Source organism: Mustela erminea, chromosome 1, assembly GCF_009829155.1.
Source record: "Mustela erminea isolate mMusErm1 chromosome 1, mMusErm1.Pri, whole genome shotgun sequence".
In the NCBI taxonomy this organism is placed as follows: Eukaryota; Metazoa; Chordata; class Mammalia; order Carnivora; family Mustelidae; genus Mustela; species Mustela erminea.
This window is the reverse complement of record NC_045614.1, coordinates 104,852,507-104,869,095: the sequence shown is the minus strand read 5'-3', so window position 1 is coordinate 104,869,095 and position 16,589 is coordinate 104,852,507. Positions and strand designations below refer to the sequence as shown.

The 16,589-nt window shown below is 46.6% G+C and overlaps 1 protein-coding gene across 7 annotated transcripts in view; it reads right to left on the bottom strand.

Moving 5' to 3' along the window:
• Positions 1 to 2,120: 2,120 nt before the first annotated feature.
• Positions 2,121 to 16,589, bottom strand: part of TMEM44 (transmembrane protein 44) — a 36,996-nt gene continuing 22,527 nt past the window's right edge. For 3 of the 7 annotated variants that reach the window (XM_032337412.1, XM_032337431.1, XM_032337454.1), the window contains 2 exons: positions 10,042 to 10,074; positions 5,793 to 7,474 (listed from right to left, as the gene is read on the bottom strand). In XM_032337412.1, the coding sequence (XP_032193303.1) occupies positions 7,286 to 7,474; positions 10,042 to 10,074 (222 nt within the window). In that variant the 3' untranslated portion in view covers positions 5,793 to 7,285. Of the gene's footprint in view, positions 2,542 to 5,792; positions 7,475 to 10,041; positions 10,075 to 14,832; positions 15,124 to 16,589 lie in introns of those variants that run through there. The other 4 variants (XM_032337416.1, XM_032337439.1, XM_032337425.1 and 1 more) reach the window with 4 other exon arrangements.

The window sequence follows — 16,589 nt, the reverse complement described above, 5'->3', positions numbered from 1 at the left end:
CCATTGTCCAGCTTTCTTAGCTCTAGTTCATCCCCAGGGTCTGACAATTACTCATGTCCCTGGAGGCGCCTTATCAGGGGTGTCGAAGATAGAAAACTTATTTTTTTTCTCAGGACCAGGCAAACTGGAATCTGTCCATCCCTTATGTCAGGACATCATCCCACAATTAGCGGGCTGTGACTCCAGCCACACAGGGAAGCTGCTTGAAAAACAGTCCCTAGGAATCCGCCTGGTTGCTTTGCATAGCCCGGAGGCTTCAGGGTCCTCCACTGACTGACCAGTGGGATGGACTGCTGGACAGCCAGACAGTCGGACAGCCAGACAACCATCTCTTGGTGGGGCTGACTATGAGAGGCTTTACTCCTGTACCCTCCCCACCCAACTTTTGACTCAGGAAGACTTCAAACCTACAGAAAAGTTGAAAGAATCATACAACAAACAAACACACCGTTCACCCCTATTCACTCGTCATCGTTCAGTTTATCTCCTTTACTGTATCTCTCTATTTTCATATACATATACACCTGGAAATACATACTCCTCACCCCCCTCAAGCCATTGAAAAGTTGCTGAGTCATGATGCTTCTCTCCTAAACAGCTGGGCATGTGTATCCTAAGAATAAGAATTTCTTTTTTTTTTTTTTTTTTTAAAGATTTTATTTATTTATTTGACAGACAGATCACAAGTAGGCAGAGAGGCAGGCAGAGAGAGAGGAGGAAGCGGGCTCCCCGCTGAGCAGAGAGCCCGATGCGGGGCTCGATCCCAGGACCCTGAGACCATGACCTGAGCCGAAGGCATAGGCTTTAACCCGCTGAGCCACCCAGGCGCCCCGTAAGAATAAGAATTTCTACATACACACAGAGAGCAAGATAAAAATGCATGCACAGGTGTTTATCAACTTGGAATCTACAGCCAGGGAGTTAGATGTAGAAAGAATCAGCCTTTATTGAAAAAAAAAAAATGCACGCACAATATACAGTACAGTTACGTATGGATTTCCCTTTTTCTAATGTTTATGCAGATTTTTAAAATTTTTTATTTATTTTTAAAATTTCTTTTCAGTATTCCAGAATTCATTGTTTATGCACCACACCCAGTGCTCCATGCAATATGTGCCCTTCCTGATACCCACCACCAGGCTCACCCAACCTCCTACCCCCATGCCCCTCCAAAACCCTCAGACTGTTTTTCAGAGTCCACGGTGTCTCATGGTTCGTCTCCCCCTCCAATTTCCCCCAACTCCCTCTCCTCTCCATCTATTTGGGGGACCAGATACGTATTTATAAGTTTCTTTATTTTGTCTAATTATATAATAAATATATACTAATTGAAAAAATGTAGAAAGCATTAAAAGTATAAAATTCATAAACATATCCATGACAAAGTTACTTATACATTTGTGAGAATGAGCAAGGCACTCAGGCAGTGAACTAGATGATTTTAAGGTAATTCAAAGTCTAATACTTCAGGCTGTGGTTCTCCAATCTTTCAGGTTTTGTTTTTTTTTTTTAATCTTTTAGATTTAATGGTGAAATATCATTGCTTCATTGAAGTTATGTCTAATCTGTCCCCACAGTGGGTATGGGGACTTGACAACTTTTTTTTTTCTGTCCTAAATAGTTTTATGAGAACACCTCATGCAAATAGACCCGTTTTAAAGTAATTTCCTTAGGGCAGTGTTTCTCAAAGAGTGGTGCTGGACCATGTAATGGATTCAGTCACTTGTGGAGCTTGGTAAAGATTCCTAGGTCTTGCCCGGATCTAGGAAATCACAAAGGGGTGGAGCCCAAGAGACTATATTTGAACAGGTGCCACACAAATCGGAGCTTTGGAATAGACATATTCACCACGTGCAATTACTAGTTAGAAGGAAAGGCCTATGGACAGCTCTTTTTTTATTTATTTATTTTTTAAAGATTTTATTTATTTATTTGACAGAGAGAGCTCACAAGTAGACGGAGAGGCAGGCAGAGAGAGAGAGAGAGAATGAGAGAGAGAGAGAGGGAAGCAGGCCCCCTGCTGAGCAGAGAGCCCGATGCGGGACTCGATCCCAGGACCCTAAGATCATGACCTGAGCTGAAGGCAGCGGCTTAACCCACTGAGCCACCCAGGCGCCCCTGGACAGCTCTTTTATGGCCAGGATATCTCTGGGAAAGGCCAAAATGGCTGCAGTAGGCGAGGGCACTTTGTCCAGTTGTGCGTTTTGCAAATTCCTCAAACTTGCGCTGGAGATGCTCCAAGTGCTAAGTAGGGATGGCCGGGGGAGGTGTAAGAGGATGAAGGGAAAGGTCAAGTCCAGAGTACAGGAGTGGAACTTGCCAGCCTGCCTTGAAGGAACATGTGAATTGGACCAGGCTGGATTCAGAAGCTGGAAGCTGCTTTAGGAATCACCACATAACCAACGAAGCTCTGGCACTGGAGGCTGATCCCATAGCAACCCACAGGATGTGAAGACAGTTCTTTATACACAGTGCTCAGTACACACGTGAAGCTGCTCTTTCTTATTAGCCCGGAATTTGTGCAAGCTGGAGATAATGCAGCTAAGAGAAAAAAGTATAATCTTAGAATCTGAGAGCCAAAAAGCGTGTTTGAAACCAAACCTAATGAGAAAACTACAAGCAGCAGGTTAAAACTGGTAGGAAGGGGCGCCTGGGTGGCTCAATGGGCTAAGCCTCTGCCTTCGGCTCAGGTCATGATCTCAGGGTCCTGGGATTGAGCCCCACATCGGGCTCTCCGCTCAGCGGGGAGCCTGCTCCCTGCCCCCCCGCCCCCGCCCCGGTCTCTCTCTGCCTGCCTCTCTGCTTGTGATCTCTTTGTGTCAAATAAATAAAGTTTAAAAAAAAAACTGGTAGGAGGAGGAAGGAAGAGGGAGGGAAAAACGGAAGGGGGGTGGGGAAGGGAAAAGAACAGAAGAGAAAAAAGAAAAAGAAAAAGGACGGTTGCTTGAGAAGGAGGGCTGCTGAGGGCAGAGGGGAGGAGCAGGGCACTCTTTTTCTTCATAAACATTTTGCTACAACCTGATTCTTTTTTGAAAACAAACATTACCCGCACTACCTTTATTTATTTTTTTTAATGTGTGTTTAAAACACAAGACTGATGTGCAGTATACCGTAAACTGGTGTCCGGTGGTGTCAACTACGTTAGTCACGGCAACATCTTCTCAGAACGATCCCCTTAAAACACCAGAATGGCGATCCAGACACCAGCAGCCCCTAGACGACCCTCCCCAGTCCCCGCGCGGGCGCCGCGAGGCGGGAAACCGCGCGCGGCGGAGCCGGAGGGAGGCGGTGGCCGCGGAGTGCGCACGCGCTGAGCCCGGCGGCGCCTCCCTTCCCGGAAGTGCCCGGCGGTGGCGGGGCGCTGGGGTTTGGCCCCTTCTCCGGGAGGAGGTCGGCAATAGGAGGCAGGATTCAGTTCTGATTGGGTCCGCAGGGGGTGAGGCGGGGCAAGCGCCCCTGACCGCCCCCCATTGGGGCTAAGCCCTATCTGTAATCGCAGCTAGCAGCAGACTCAGAGGACCCGGGAGGAGAAGAGCAGCGCCCTCGGCCGCCCGTGCCGGCAGCCGGTAGAAAATGCCTGGCGGAGTCGAGAGAGGGTGATGCGTTCTCCAAGGAACAGATTAGTTTGCAGTGAATTTGAAGGCACTTACACGCTAACGCGCTACTGACGTGTCTGACCCAGAAGAAGCAGTTCAGGATGCCTGGTGCCTTGTTTAGCTTTCAGAATTTGGTACGGAAAAAGCAAAGCCGATGTTCTCCAAATCATTCAATTTAGCACCATTTCTTGAACTTCTTTCCTGTTTAAGAACGTCCCTCTCACCTGATGGTGACCTTTGGATTTCTACCGGCAGGATGTGTAAGCTTGAAGAGATCTGCGTCAGCCTTGCGCCGTATCTGGGCTTGTTTCAAGGCCGAGGTTTCTCCGCCAAAGCATTGACCTGAACATGGCGCGGGGGGTAACATTGTAAAGTAGGAGAGAGTAGACCAAAGCTCACATCGTTGGAGAGTGCCAAGAATGATCAACTAGGCACGGAAAAAGAAGTGGAGACCATCTTTAAAGTATTCTGAAGTCAGTCTTGAGACACTCCTAAGACATCAGTGATTGAGCCAGGTCCTTTTACTCACACTGTGGAAAATATTTTTCATATTTCCTTCAATATAAGACATGGTTTAGCAAGAATGTGACTTCACCAAAATAAACTGCCAATAATAGAGCCTCTTAATAAACTAAATGAACTCACCAGAATCCCCAAGTTTGGAAGCAAGGTGGCATAGTTTTTGGTTTTCAGTATTGAAAGGACTCTGCAAAATTTTTAAATGTCAAATCCCATGATGCCTTCATGTTACAAAGACAAATTTTATCTTCATTGGATAGCAAAATCCAAACAGAACTATGGTTATATATTGAATCCCATTTTCAAAGTAAATCTGAAATTTGTCTTAAAAGAGTTTATAAAGATGTCTATCTTGAAGAAAGAAAGCTGGCCTTTCATTTTACAGATGAGGAGACTGTGACCCAGAAAGAAAAATGACTTGAGAAGGATCACGCCAAATCAGATTTGGGAGTTAGAGTCCAGTGACACGCCTTGCCCGAGTGCCTCTCCTTACTCTGTCCAGGCTCATATCCCATGGTAACAAACATGATGTGAGTGTGGCCTCAGATGTTGCTCACAGGAGATATGGAGATAGTGGTTTTTCAGGATCTAGACAGGATTTTAAGAAAGTCTTAGTGATCAGAACTCTCCCTAAAGAGTACAGACATCAGAATATACAATAGTGAAATCTCTCTCTCTTTTTCTGGGAAGATCTTAAGTTGGGGCTACATAATCATTTATTAGGATTGTCGAGGGTATTCAACCCTCTGAAGATCATTCTATTTGTGAGTCTGATATTTTTTTGTTACTGACAGCCCTTTGAGCACCTAAGTGCCCAGCAGGTCTAGGGAGAATGGAAACTAATCCCTTTTCAAGGTTACTTTGAGAGTTAGGTATTATGTTATGCAGTTCATGTACGTTGATTTACTTAGTCTTCACAACAGGCATTGTAGATAGGTATTGTTTCACTCAGTTCACAAAGGTTAGGTAGCATGCTCCAAGCCATGGAGATAATAGGCAGCACAACTGAGGCCACATTAAACCATCACTTACATCCAGATGAGTGGGCGAGAGAAGATGATGACGGTTTGTTTCCCAGCCTTTTCCCTTGTAGGTAACCCTTTCACTGCTCAGTGAGTCTTCAGGGCAAGTAACTCCCATTATCCTCCTGGTCCAACAGGGATGAGGCTGCAATGGAGGCCCAGGACGGAGACACTCTGACTAGGAGAAAAGATTTTGGGTTGGCACCTCTTTACAAAGGCTCTGGGGTTCCAGAGCTTTGCCTAACAGACAGGTTCTTATTGAACAAGGAGACCAAAGTTTGCTTCCAAAGTTTTCAGTTTAATAGTTCACTCTGGGTGAAGAGACTTCTTCAGGATTCAGCTTTGAGACAAGATTGGACCACAACATGAGGAACTGGTTTGTGAAGCAAGGCTGGGACGATGGGAACTAGGGAGACAGACAACATCTGGGACTCAGGTAGTTTGTGCTGCTTAAATCAGCGAGACTATTTGATGTTCTTGGGTAAATGGCCATTTCATTAAGACTCAGGCAATTTCTGGTACCCCCTGGGAGCATGGACCAGCCTCCTCTTGAGAGAAGGAGGATATGCAAAAGGTAAATTCCAGAGATTGTATCCTATCCCTGGGCCTTCTTGCCTTTCTAAAGATGAGCGCACCTTCTGCCCTGCTGCTATTGCTCCAGTTAAATATGTTCCCCATGTTCATACTGTGCCCATGACTACATTTCTGCTTCCTAAAAAGCTGTGGCCTACTGGAGGCATGTCAGTCACCTTCCTACTCTAGTTCTGGTCATGGCTGCCAATGAGCCACGGTATTAAGTGCTAACTCCCTTGCCTGTGTGGTCTGATTCCTTGCCAGCCTCTTCACCACCTAGCCCAGATTGCGCCATCCATTCCGGCCACATCAGCTTCCTCTTTCCTGGACTGGATTCCATCCCTCCCTGGGTCCAGTCCTCTGTAGGCTTTCTTCCGGAATGCACTCTCCACCCCAACTCTTATCTCCTTTCCAAGAACAGCTTCCATGGTTAAGAGCACAAAGCAAAACTGGCTTTGGCAAACTCCATTTCAAGACACCAAGGAATCAGAGCAGTTGGATAAAGGGGATAAATAGGGTGGCTTTAAGTTCTCTTCTAGCTCAGAGGCCACTCAAAAAATTGAGATCTCCGCTGAGGTCTGTGGAATCTCCTTGCTTTCCTGAGGCACCCCCTTCTTCATGCTGCTGGGATTTAAACTACGCCTTTGGAGAAACTGGGTAACTGAAACTAAGTCACACAGGCTCTGAGGGGCCAGCCAGGAGCAAAGCTATGTTTCTTGACACGCCTTCCAGTTCCCTTCATGGCTGGCTTTTGTGGCTGTGCTGGGATTCAGACATCTCTGCACTCCACGGTGAGATGCTCCAACTCAATCATGACTTACTCACTCCAGTAAATTTATTCACTCCCACCTCGGCCCCATTCCCTCCAACCTTCCCCTCTCCCGTGATCATGGTATCAAAATAATGCTAAAATGAGATGACTATGCTTGAATTTAACACCTCCCACCATGCCTCTTTCATGTTAGCTCCTGAAGCAGACAGGCCCGCTACCTGCAAACCCTGCCAGCACACACCTTGGGCGGGTTGGAGCAGCTCCTGGTACCTAGAGCAATGAACTTAGCTTGCCCTTTCAATAACCATGATCTCACAAACTTCTGGTCGACCAAGCAGTCCCATCTCCAACTTCCAGCAGAAAACTCCAGAAGCAGAAAACTTTGATGGGAGCCAGGTCCCATCAGTACTGGTGAGGGTGTCCTAGATCTGCATACGGGCCCACCCTTCTCATCTCCTGGGCGTAGCCAGGACTTGCAGAATGGGGGTCCGTGGAGATCCAAACATAGGAGCTGCTTGTTAGATGAACTCATTCCTGGCACCTAGCAGAGATGTGGAAGATGGCTGAATCGGAAGGGAAAAGGAAGAGAGGGCCCAGTAGATGAAAGTTTCTACTTCAAAGCAAGAGTGGTCTGTGAACTTCTGATCTTCAGACCAAACTGCGCATGCCCAGGTCTATCCACAGGACCCAGAGTCTTCGCTCTGTTCTGAGCCACAACGCAGAGCAGCCAAGCTCAGTGACCACACCCAGCTCCTCACTTTCAGGAGCCACCTCTGCAGAAGCTGAGATGCCTGCCATGGGGGTCACTGCAGGTTGATCCCTGCTCCGTTCCTGACAAACGTTTGGCTGAGGGCTCTGAGCTGATGGCCTTGCATTAGGTGTTCTTCGTCAGACGTCAAGACCACTGGCCCCATGGAGCCCCTGTGTGCCTGGGATCCGAGCATGTCTACGTTGTCTTTGTTCCCTTCAAGGTTTACGTCTTCAGGGTCCCACTGTAGAGAAAAGACACAAATGGTACCTGGATGGAACAGATGCTTCCCATCTCTTACAATGCGCCACGGCTAACAACAGCTCCAGTCCTGGTTCTCACAACCCAGGCACAGACAAGGAGAAACAGTAAGGGCAGGTTAATCAGGCCTGCGTTTCTAGGAACTCATGGGACACATACAACTTTAAAGCAAGGAGTTAACAGACAACCACCCGGAACCGTCAGACCCACTCCCCAGCCCCGACAGACCCACTCCCCAGCCTCCTTTTCCATCTTTACTCTAGTGAGAATGAGTCATGTTCCTTTTATCCCAAGACTTCCCACCTCCATGCCTAAGTCATTCCTGGAATCGATCAGGCAAATTCAACCCATTCTTTATGGCCCAGATAGGTACCTCCTCTTCCAGGAAACCTACTCTGACTGCTTTTACCCATTGAGCTTACACACCCTTATTTCTTTGTATTGACTGTACAAGTCATTTGTAGCTGAACATGGGCACTGCCTTGTCCTTTTAGGTAGAGGATGAGTTCCTTATGAGCAGAGCACCGGTCTGCCCTTGCCACCTGGCCCTCCTCCCCACCACGTCATTTCCTCTAAACTTGAGGCTCAGCAGACTTGTCCAAAGCAAACACTTAAAACTTAATTGAGAAGGTGGTCACTGCCAGTGATTATTCTATTATTCTGACTCACACAAGTATGGGAAAGGTTAAGAGCAAAAAGTTGAGAAAAGAGAAGCAAGTCATATAAGCATTGATGATACATGGTTTGCAAAGACCTCCTCTTGTTCTCATGTGACCAAGGAGAGAGAGAGAACTTTGCATGGGGCCAAGAGCAGGGAATTCTTGGTGAGTCCAGCCACGGAGGCAAGCGGGGATTGGACTCAAGTCCTCCTTCTGCCACTAACTTGCTTTCTCTTCTTTGGGCCTCAGTTTCTCGAGTGGTAAGCCAGGGTGTTGGATCAGCAACTAAATATGATCTCTTTAATTTCTGAGTTTCTATGACTGATAACTTGGAGTGACAAGGTCACATTTGACAGTATCAAGAGACCCAGGAAACAACATAGGAAAAGATCGTGTCTGCCTAGGCCAGATGATGCCTAGCCAGGCAAGGAAACAGCCAGTCATGGCATGCCCTCCAAGAAAAACACTGCCAGCTGCTCAAACTTAAGCTCAATCCAACAGTCCAGTTGTAAGGGTCCTAGATAAGGTCTGTAGGGCTCCCTGAGCTACTGAGAGAAATGCCCGCAGCATGCCAGTTATAAAATACAAAACGTGGCTTTGTTTGAAATAGGAAGAGCCCAATTCAATTAGTGATTTACTGATAACTGAACTGAGTTCCACTACTTGGTGCCTAAAAAAGCATCGTGTTAAAAAGGCCACCTCCTCCCCTAACCCTGCGGGCCAAGGACTAAGCTGATCGGGTTGTTGCAGCTCGGTCCCCCACCCCCGCCCCATACCTGTTTGGGGCTGTGCCAGCCACTTCAAGCGCTAACTTATCTATGCATGATTGCAGATGTGGGCAGGAGATAACAAGCAAATCCCCAAAGAGTCTCCGCTGGCCCTGCAGGCTCCACGGCCCAGGTGCCCAGGGGCGGAGGTAGGTAGGGGCCTGTTTCATTCTTTGAGGGTGGACGGTATGCTTTGTGATGAATGCTGATTTCAGGCTCAGGCCCACGTTCCAGATCACAGCTCTAGGAGCAGGCTGTGATCAATCTCACCAGAAGCGCCCAAGGTGCCCATTAAAAAAAAAGACGGATCCCGGGCATCCACCCTCGCCCCTCTCTGGTTTGGGACCTAAGGTTTGACATTTTAACAAGTGCCTCAGGTGATTTTTAGCGCCACAATATTTCAGAATCACTGCTCCAGCTCCCGAAAGAGCTTCTCCAGAGTTGTTCTTTCTGCTCTTGACCAACTCAGAGGCCACCAAACAGCCAGCCTCTTCAATTAAGTGCACTCTTTGAAGTGGGTTAAGCCTCTGAAACATTTAAATCTCTTCCTTCCGAATTCCTGGAAGACTGCGTTTTGAAACCTCATCTTAAGCAATGAAAACATTGCTGGAATCCAGGCAAAAAGAAAATCTGAGCAAAAGATGATCTCCACCCTTACCAGAAAGAATCCTGGGAGATGAGCAGCACAGGTAGTTGTCATCAGACAAGCTCAGCTCTCCCCTGCAGGCCAGGGAGGTGTGGACACAGCGCCCGCTGCCCAGGGTCCCAGAGGGACGGTGTGGGGGGATGCAGCTGGCCCCCAGCACCACCACCACCACCGCCGCTAACCTGCTGCTACTCGGCTTGTCCACAGGTTTGTCTGCCAAACCATGCTTCTCCTGGGGTTCCACATCTTCTGAGTCCCTACCTGATGATTTGGGAGCATAGCAGAAAGCACTTGGAACTGAGAGAGGCTGGAAAATCCCCTGATCCTCAGACTTGCCTCTCGTTTTCTTTTTTCTTTTTTCTTTACCTAAAGGAATGTGGCATGGGCCCGGCCATCCAAGAAGGGCTCACAAAAACAGGAAATGGAATCAAGCCACAGGACGTCCCTTCTGGAATAGAGAGAGTATGATTGTCCATACCTGCTCCGAGTTTAGGGCTTCCCAATACTTCTGCTGCAGAATAAAAAGAGAGATGGAAACAAGTGTTGGCGAGATTTCGCCAGCGTCACAGAGCAGAGCAGAGCAGGGCTCAGCGCCAGCACGGTCTGCCCAGTGAGCGAGGCGGCAGGGCCCTGCAGTGATCTGGGGACAGAGGAACAGAGGACTTGAGCAAGCAGAAAGGCAGCAGCTCCTGGTGGCTACAATCTAGTTAAATGATCAATAGGATAATTGCGATAATTACAAAGGGCTGCAGGTCCTTGGAAAAATTATAATCTGTACTAGATTTTAAAATTATTATTATTAGAAGTTATTATTATTATCAGGCATAATAATAAATCTTTCGTTTATTAACCACGTGGCTGAGATGAGTCAACTCAAACCCATAAAACTAAGAGATGCAAATAAAATCCCCTTGAAAATACAGAGTATTTTCTACCAGCCAAGATCCAGTTTTAATTAGCCTTTACTACATGGGTGGTTCCACCCCAAGGCTCGAGTATGTCTGACTCAGGTTCTGGAAGTTCGCAGGATGGTCTGCTCTTGTTCATCCAGCACCTCATGCAGTGCCTGGGAGATACGTGTTTCCGACATAGAGTCATGAATCTGCAGATGTCCAGCAGACTTATCTGTCTGTCGAATAGCTGCCGATCTGCACAGTCCAGACGATGTGGCTTTGTCACATTAAAACAAAGCCTCTACTGTTCAATTCTTTTAAATTCCATTAAAAAAAAATTTTTTTTTTTAGGGACACTTGTGTAGCTCAGTCGGTTAAGCATCTGCCTTCAGCTCAGGTCATGATCCCAGGGTCCTGGGATCGAGTCTGGCTTCAGGCTCCTTGTGCCGTAGGTGCCTGCTTCTCCCTGTGGTTGCCACTCCCCATGCTTGTGCATGCACTCTCTTTCTCTCTCTCTCTCTCAGACGAAGAAAATAAAATCTTTAAAAAATTTTTAAAATTTAAATTATTTTTAAATTATTATTTTTTTAAGTTGAAGGTCCAGCGCTTTTTTTTTAAAAAGATTTTATTTATTTATTTGACAGGCAGATCACATGCAGGCAGAGAGGCAGGCAGAGAGAGAGGAGGAAGTAGGCTCCCTGCAGAGCAGAGTCCTCTGCAGAGCAGAAAGCCCGATGAGAGGCCCGATCCCAGGATCCCGGGAACATGACCCGAGCCGAAGGCAGAGGCTTCAACCCACTGAGCCACCCAGGCGTCCCAGGTCCAACGCTTTTTTAAAAAGTAATCTCTATGCCCAATGAGGGGTTCCAACTTACAACCCCAAAATCAACAGCTGCATGCTCTACGGACTGAGCCAGCCAGGCGCCCCTTAAATTTCCACTTTAAACAACTTTTTAAAAAAATTTTATTTATTTGACACACAGAGAGAGAAATCACAAGTAGGCAAAGAGGCAGGCAGAGAAAGGGGAGGAAGCAGGCTCCCTGCTGAGCAGAGAGCCCGATGCGGGGCTCTATCCCAGCACCCTGGAATCATGACCTGAACTGAAGGCAGAGGCTTAAACCACTGAGCCACCCAGGCACACTAAACAACTCTTTAATTGTAGATTTTCAACCATATACCAATAAAAGAATATCTAATGAACACCCAGGGACACACCCTGTTTTATCTGCTCTAGCTCTCCAATTTTTTTATTTGCTTAAGTATTTTAAAATAAATAATTTTATCTGTAAATATTTCAACATGTCTCTCATAAATAAAGACGTTTTCTAAAAAATCCTTAGAACAGTGCAATTATTAGACCTAACAAGATTCGTGATAATTCCACGGTATTCATCTTTTAATGACAGCCTGCTGTGGGAGGGAGACATAAACTGAAAAAACAAAACAAACAAACAAACAAACAAAACACAAAATTTTTAAAAAACAGGGTGAATTGGAGAAGATATGGAATTACTAAAATGATAGCTCAACATACTGCGAATGACAGAAATGTTGGGAGGACGCAGGGGTTGAAAAGTGAAACAACTTTAACAAATGAAACAAATAAAAAGAAATGAAAGAGGGGCGCCTGGGTGGCTCAGTCGGTTCAGCCTCTGCCTTCGGCTCGGTCGTGGTCTGGGGGTCCTAGGATTGAGCCCCACATTGGGCTCTCTGCTCAGAGGAGAGCCTGCCCCCCCCCTTTCTGACTCTCTGCCTACTTGTGATCTCTCTGTCAAATAAATAAAATCTTAAAAAAAAAAAAAAAAAGAAATGAAAGAAAAGTTGCTAACTTTTACCTTTCTTTCGAAAATACAGATGTTCATGCAAAGTAGCAATAGTAATCTGATTTTACACAGTGAGGATCCCGGGAACATGACCCAAGCCGAAGGTAAGGGGCTGTGTTTGTTAAAAAAACATTATTAAATGCAGAAGAAGAATCAAATACAGAAGAGAATACGAAGATTAATGGGAAAACTGGTAACCTCCAAATAAAAGTCTGTAGTTTAGTTAGTAGTAATGTACTAGTGTTAATTTCTCAGTTTTGACAAACAGCATTCTTGTGTAAGATGTTAACATTACAGGGAACTGGGCAGAGGCGCACAGGATCTTTCTGTACTACGTATTATTCCAAAATTTGAAAAGTTTATTTAAAGCCAAGCAAACAGAACTAAGAGTGCCCCAACTGGATTGGCAAGAAAGCTTGAAATTTCCTTTTCCAAACTTCGCCATCGCTGTTTAAAATTTAAGAAGAGTGCCCTCTAGTGGCAGTAGTAGTCGGGATTTCTTTTTAAAGTTCTTTCTTAAGCCAAAAATGACAGTGTGCCCAAGGATGCAATGAACCCAAGTGTCTCTGAGAACTCTCTCCACATCCCCAAAAGTGAAAATAAAATCACATATTCTGGTGCTTTCCCCATTTCAAGAGCAAAATGTGTTAATTTCTGTTCAGGAATTTTTTTCAAAAACAAAATAAATTAAAAAATAAATATAAAATAAATTCTATCCCATAATTCTACTCCAAGAGCCTCATGAACAGTATTGAATAGCTCTCTGAAATACACACAAACACATACACACACAAACCAAAATGTGCAAAGAGCTTTTCTCCCTTATTGTCAGTGGGCATTACCGCGGTCTTGAAATTGTCTTTAGGACGCTGATTTCACCACCCCCATGAACCACAGCAGGTAATATGTCAGTTCAGCTCCTTTCTAAAAGCACACTTTTTCATGCTTCTGAAATCAAAAAGCAACACATAGCCCCCCACCTACAAGGCACGGGGCAACATTTCCTTTGTTTCTGTAGGCTTTGAGGTGTGTCCTAACCATTGAGGAAACATGGTCACTTTCCAGGCTTACATTTTAGACTTCGTCCTCTTATACTTAGGGAGAAGTGACTTCTCCCAAGACTGGGGAGGTGACACGGTGTTGGACTCAGGACCAAAGATGATGAAAGTTTTTTTGTTTCTTCCAATTATAAAGTGTTAAGATTGGCCAGGTACACATCAGCTATGATTTTCTCCCAGAATTCATTAAGTGAATTTCCTTTTGAACTGGAACCTTATAGACTTTTAAAATTTACACCATATGCTTCCAAATGGTACCCTTTCTATTTCTCTAGTTCGTTAAGCTGTTCTATAGCACCTGCCCTAGATGGGGCAGGGTTTCACCTCCCCACGCCTTCCTCCTCCCCACCTGCCCGAACTCTTCCTGCCTTCTCCATAATACACGTCTACACTCAAGGTCATGGTGCTGCACAGGACCTTAAAGACGGCCTGGTCCAGAGCTGGGGTTTCAGAGTGAACATTTATGGGAACAGTACATCCCGACCTTGGTGGAGCCTCACAGCCTTCCCAAAATCATTGTCTCCACTTTCAGAGCAGGCCCAGAGAAAGGATGAGTGCTGCCATACTGATGCCACAGCCAGAAGCTCAGAGGTCATACCTGAGCCCGCCTCCAGCCTGCTTCCCACGGACGCTGTGTGGGGCACACCAGCTGCCCCCCACCTGATCCTCCTATTTACCCTGTAATGCAGGTAGCACAAGTCTCAGGATTCCTAGATACAGAAGGAGAAGCTGAAACTCAAGCAGTCCAGTGGGGGCCCAAGGCCACCTGGCAGGTCAGCGAGAGCCCAGAGAAGCCCGAGTCTGTGCCGTGTCATGCACAGCTCATTTCCCTCTGGGGACCAGGGGAGCCTCTCTGCTCACCCTGGGGGAATGAGCGGACTGAACACACCTTTCAGGAACTATTCTTTCTCATGGTGTCATTGCAAGTGGTGCCCGCTGTCTGGGTAGGACACAGTTCCCTGGAGGGCAGAATGTATGTCCTGAACTTGATCTTGATCTTTGGTACTTACTGGAATGTCTGGCCTCCTTCTTCATACTTACATGTATTTTCTTCTAAAATTAGCACTCTTATAGCCCATTAATGTAAATATATATTTTTAAAAGGTATGCAATAAATATATACATAAATATAAATTTATATATAATAAATATGTATTTTAAACATATTTTTATATATTTTATATATGTGTACATATACATTTTATATATTTGTACATATACACACATACACACACACACACATAATTTTTTTTCCTTAAAAGAATGATTTGGGGGACGCCTGGGTGGCTCAGTTGGTTAGGCAGCTGCCTTCGGCTCGGGTCATGATCCCAGGGTCCTGGGATCGAGTCCCGCATCGGGCTCCTTGCTCGGCAGGGAGCCTGCTTCTCCCTCTGCCTCTGCCTGCCTCTCTGTCTGCCTGTGCTCGCTCGCGCTCTCTCCCTCTGTCTCTGAAAAATAAATAAAATCTTAAAAAAAAAAAAAAAAAGAATGATTTGGTCTTCAGAATAGCAAACAGCCAAAGGAATCTGTCCTGGTCTGCTGGTGCTGAAAGCAGGGTTTGGAGAGGGAATGAGCGGTCTCGGTTGCCAACAACAGCCTTAGACACAGAATTAGCAGGGACACACAGGGACTTGACCCTCTTTAGACAGAGCAATCTGGCATTCCGTCCTGTTCTTGACCCCCACACATGTATACACAAGTGTACACAAGACACAGACTTTGTTCCAAGCCAGAAACAGCCTCTTCTAAAATTTCTACAAAGCTTCTTTCTCCAGATCAATGGCACTGCGAGGGAGCACAGAGGGAAAAATGACTAGACATTCTTTCATCACAAAGCTGGACTTCAATCTTTTCTTCTATCCCGGGGTGGGGGAGGAAGGAAAGGAGAGGCGAGGAGAGGAAAAAGGAGAGGAGAAAGGCACAGGAAGTTTCAGCAACGGGGGAACGTCAGATGCTGGCTACTCTAGAAAGGGAAAAGGCCACTCCCCAAAAGCCCTGCTCCTTCAGGGCCACAGCCCCCACTGCAGACCACAGGGACATTCACCCTTCCTCAGCATCTGCTCAGTCCGCCCTCGGTGGCTCTGCAGGAGTGGGCAGCCTCGTGCTGAGTGAGTGAGTGAGTGAGCGAATGAACCCATGGATCCTGTCTCTGTGCAGTGTGCCTCTCTTGTGGAGATGCCCAGAAGCCCACACGGTCCAAACACAAGGCCTCCCTCCAGGGTCATGAGTCACACTGAAAGCTCTGGCATCATCCGTCGGGTGCCCTGGCCAACCCAGCCCTCCACATTTAAGGAAAGGTGAAAATAACCCGAAGTCTCCCTCCACGTGAGCTCACCCGGCCTTATCTGTCTCTGTCTTATCTGTATCTGTTCTGCTGTTACCGGATTTACTTGCAAGCCCGTGTTTTCTGGCCCTGAGCACCCACGCGGAGCACAGGGCAGGCGGCAATAGTCCTGGACAGCAAGTCGGGTTTCTCTTCTGTCAACTGGGAATGCTGGATAATAAGCCTGGTCCTGCAGACCTCCCCGGTAGGAGTCCCGGCCAAGGCACTGCGGCAGTCAACAGCAGGGTTTCTGGGCCAGACAGAGCTGGGGCCGAACCCCTCGTCCGCTCCCTCTTATTTTTATCATGATTATTATCATTACTATTATTATTATCATTACTATTATTATTATCATTACTATTATTATTATCATTACTATTATTAAGAATGCTTTCTTGGGCAAGCTACTTAAACTCACTGAGTTCTAGTCCCCTCTTCTGGAAAACAAGAATAACAAAGGTAGGGGTACCTCGGTGGCTCAGTCAGTTAAGCATCTGCTTTCCGCTCAGGTCATGATCTCAGGGTCCTGGGATGGAGCCCTGCGTGGGCCTCCCTGCTCAGTGGGGAGCCTGCTTCTCCGTCTCCCTCCACCCCTTCCCCACTAGCTTTCTCTCCTGTGTTCTCTCTCTCTCTCTCTAATAAATAAATAAAAAGTCAAAAAAAAAAAAAAAGAATAACAAAGGTACCTGCCTCAGGGCTGTTGGGAGGATTACACGGAGCGTGTAAAGTACAGAGCACACAGCGTCTGGCATGCGACCCACGTGTCCTCAGGGTCAGCGATCACAACAATCATCCTGACTGATGGCGTGCAGGCACGGAGTGAACTAAGTGTTGTGGGGATGGCCGCCTGCTTCCCTGCCTCCCTAACGCTGCAAGAAGCAGATATTCACCATGGTTGGTATGTGCCCGGCACATGGACCTAAAGCCA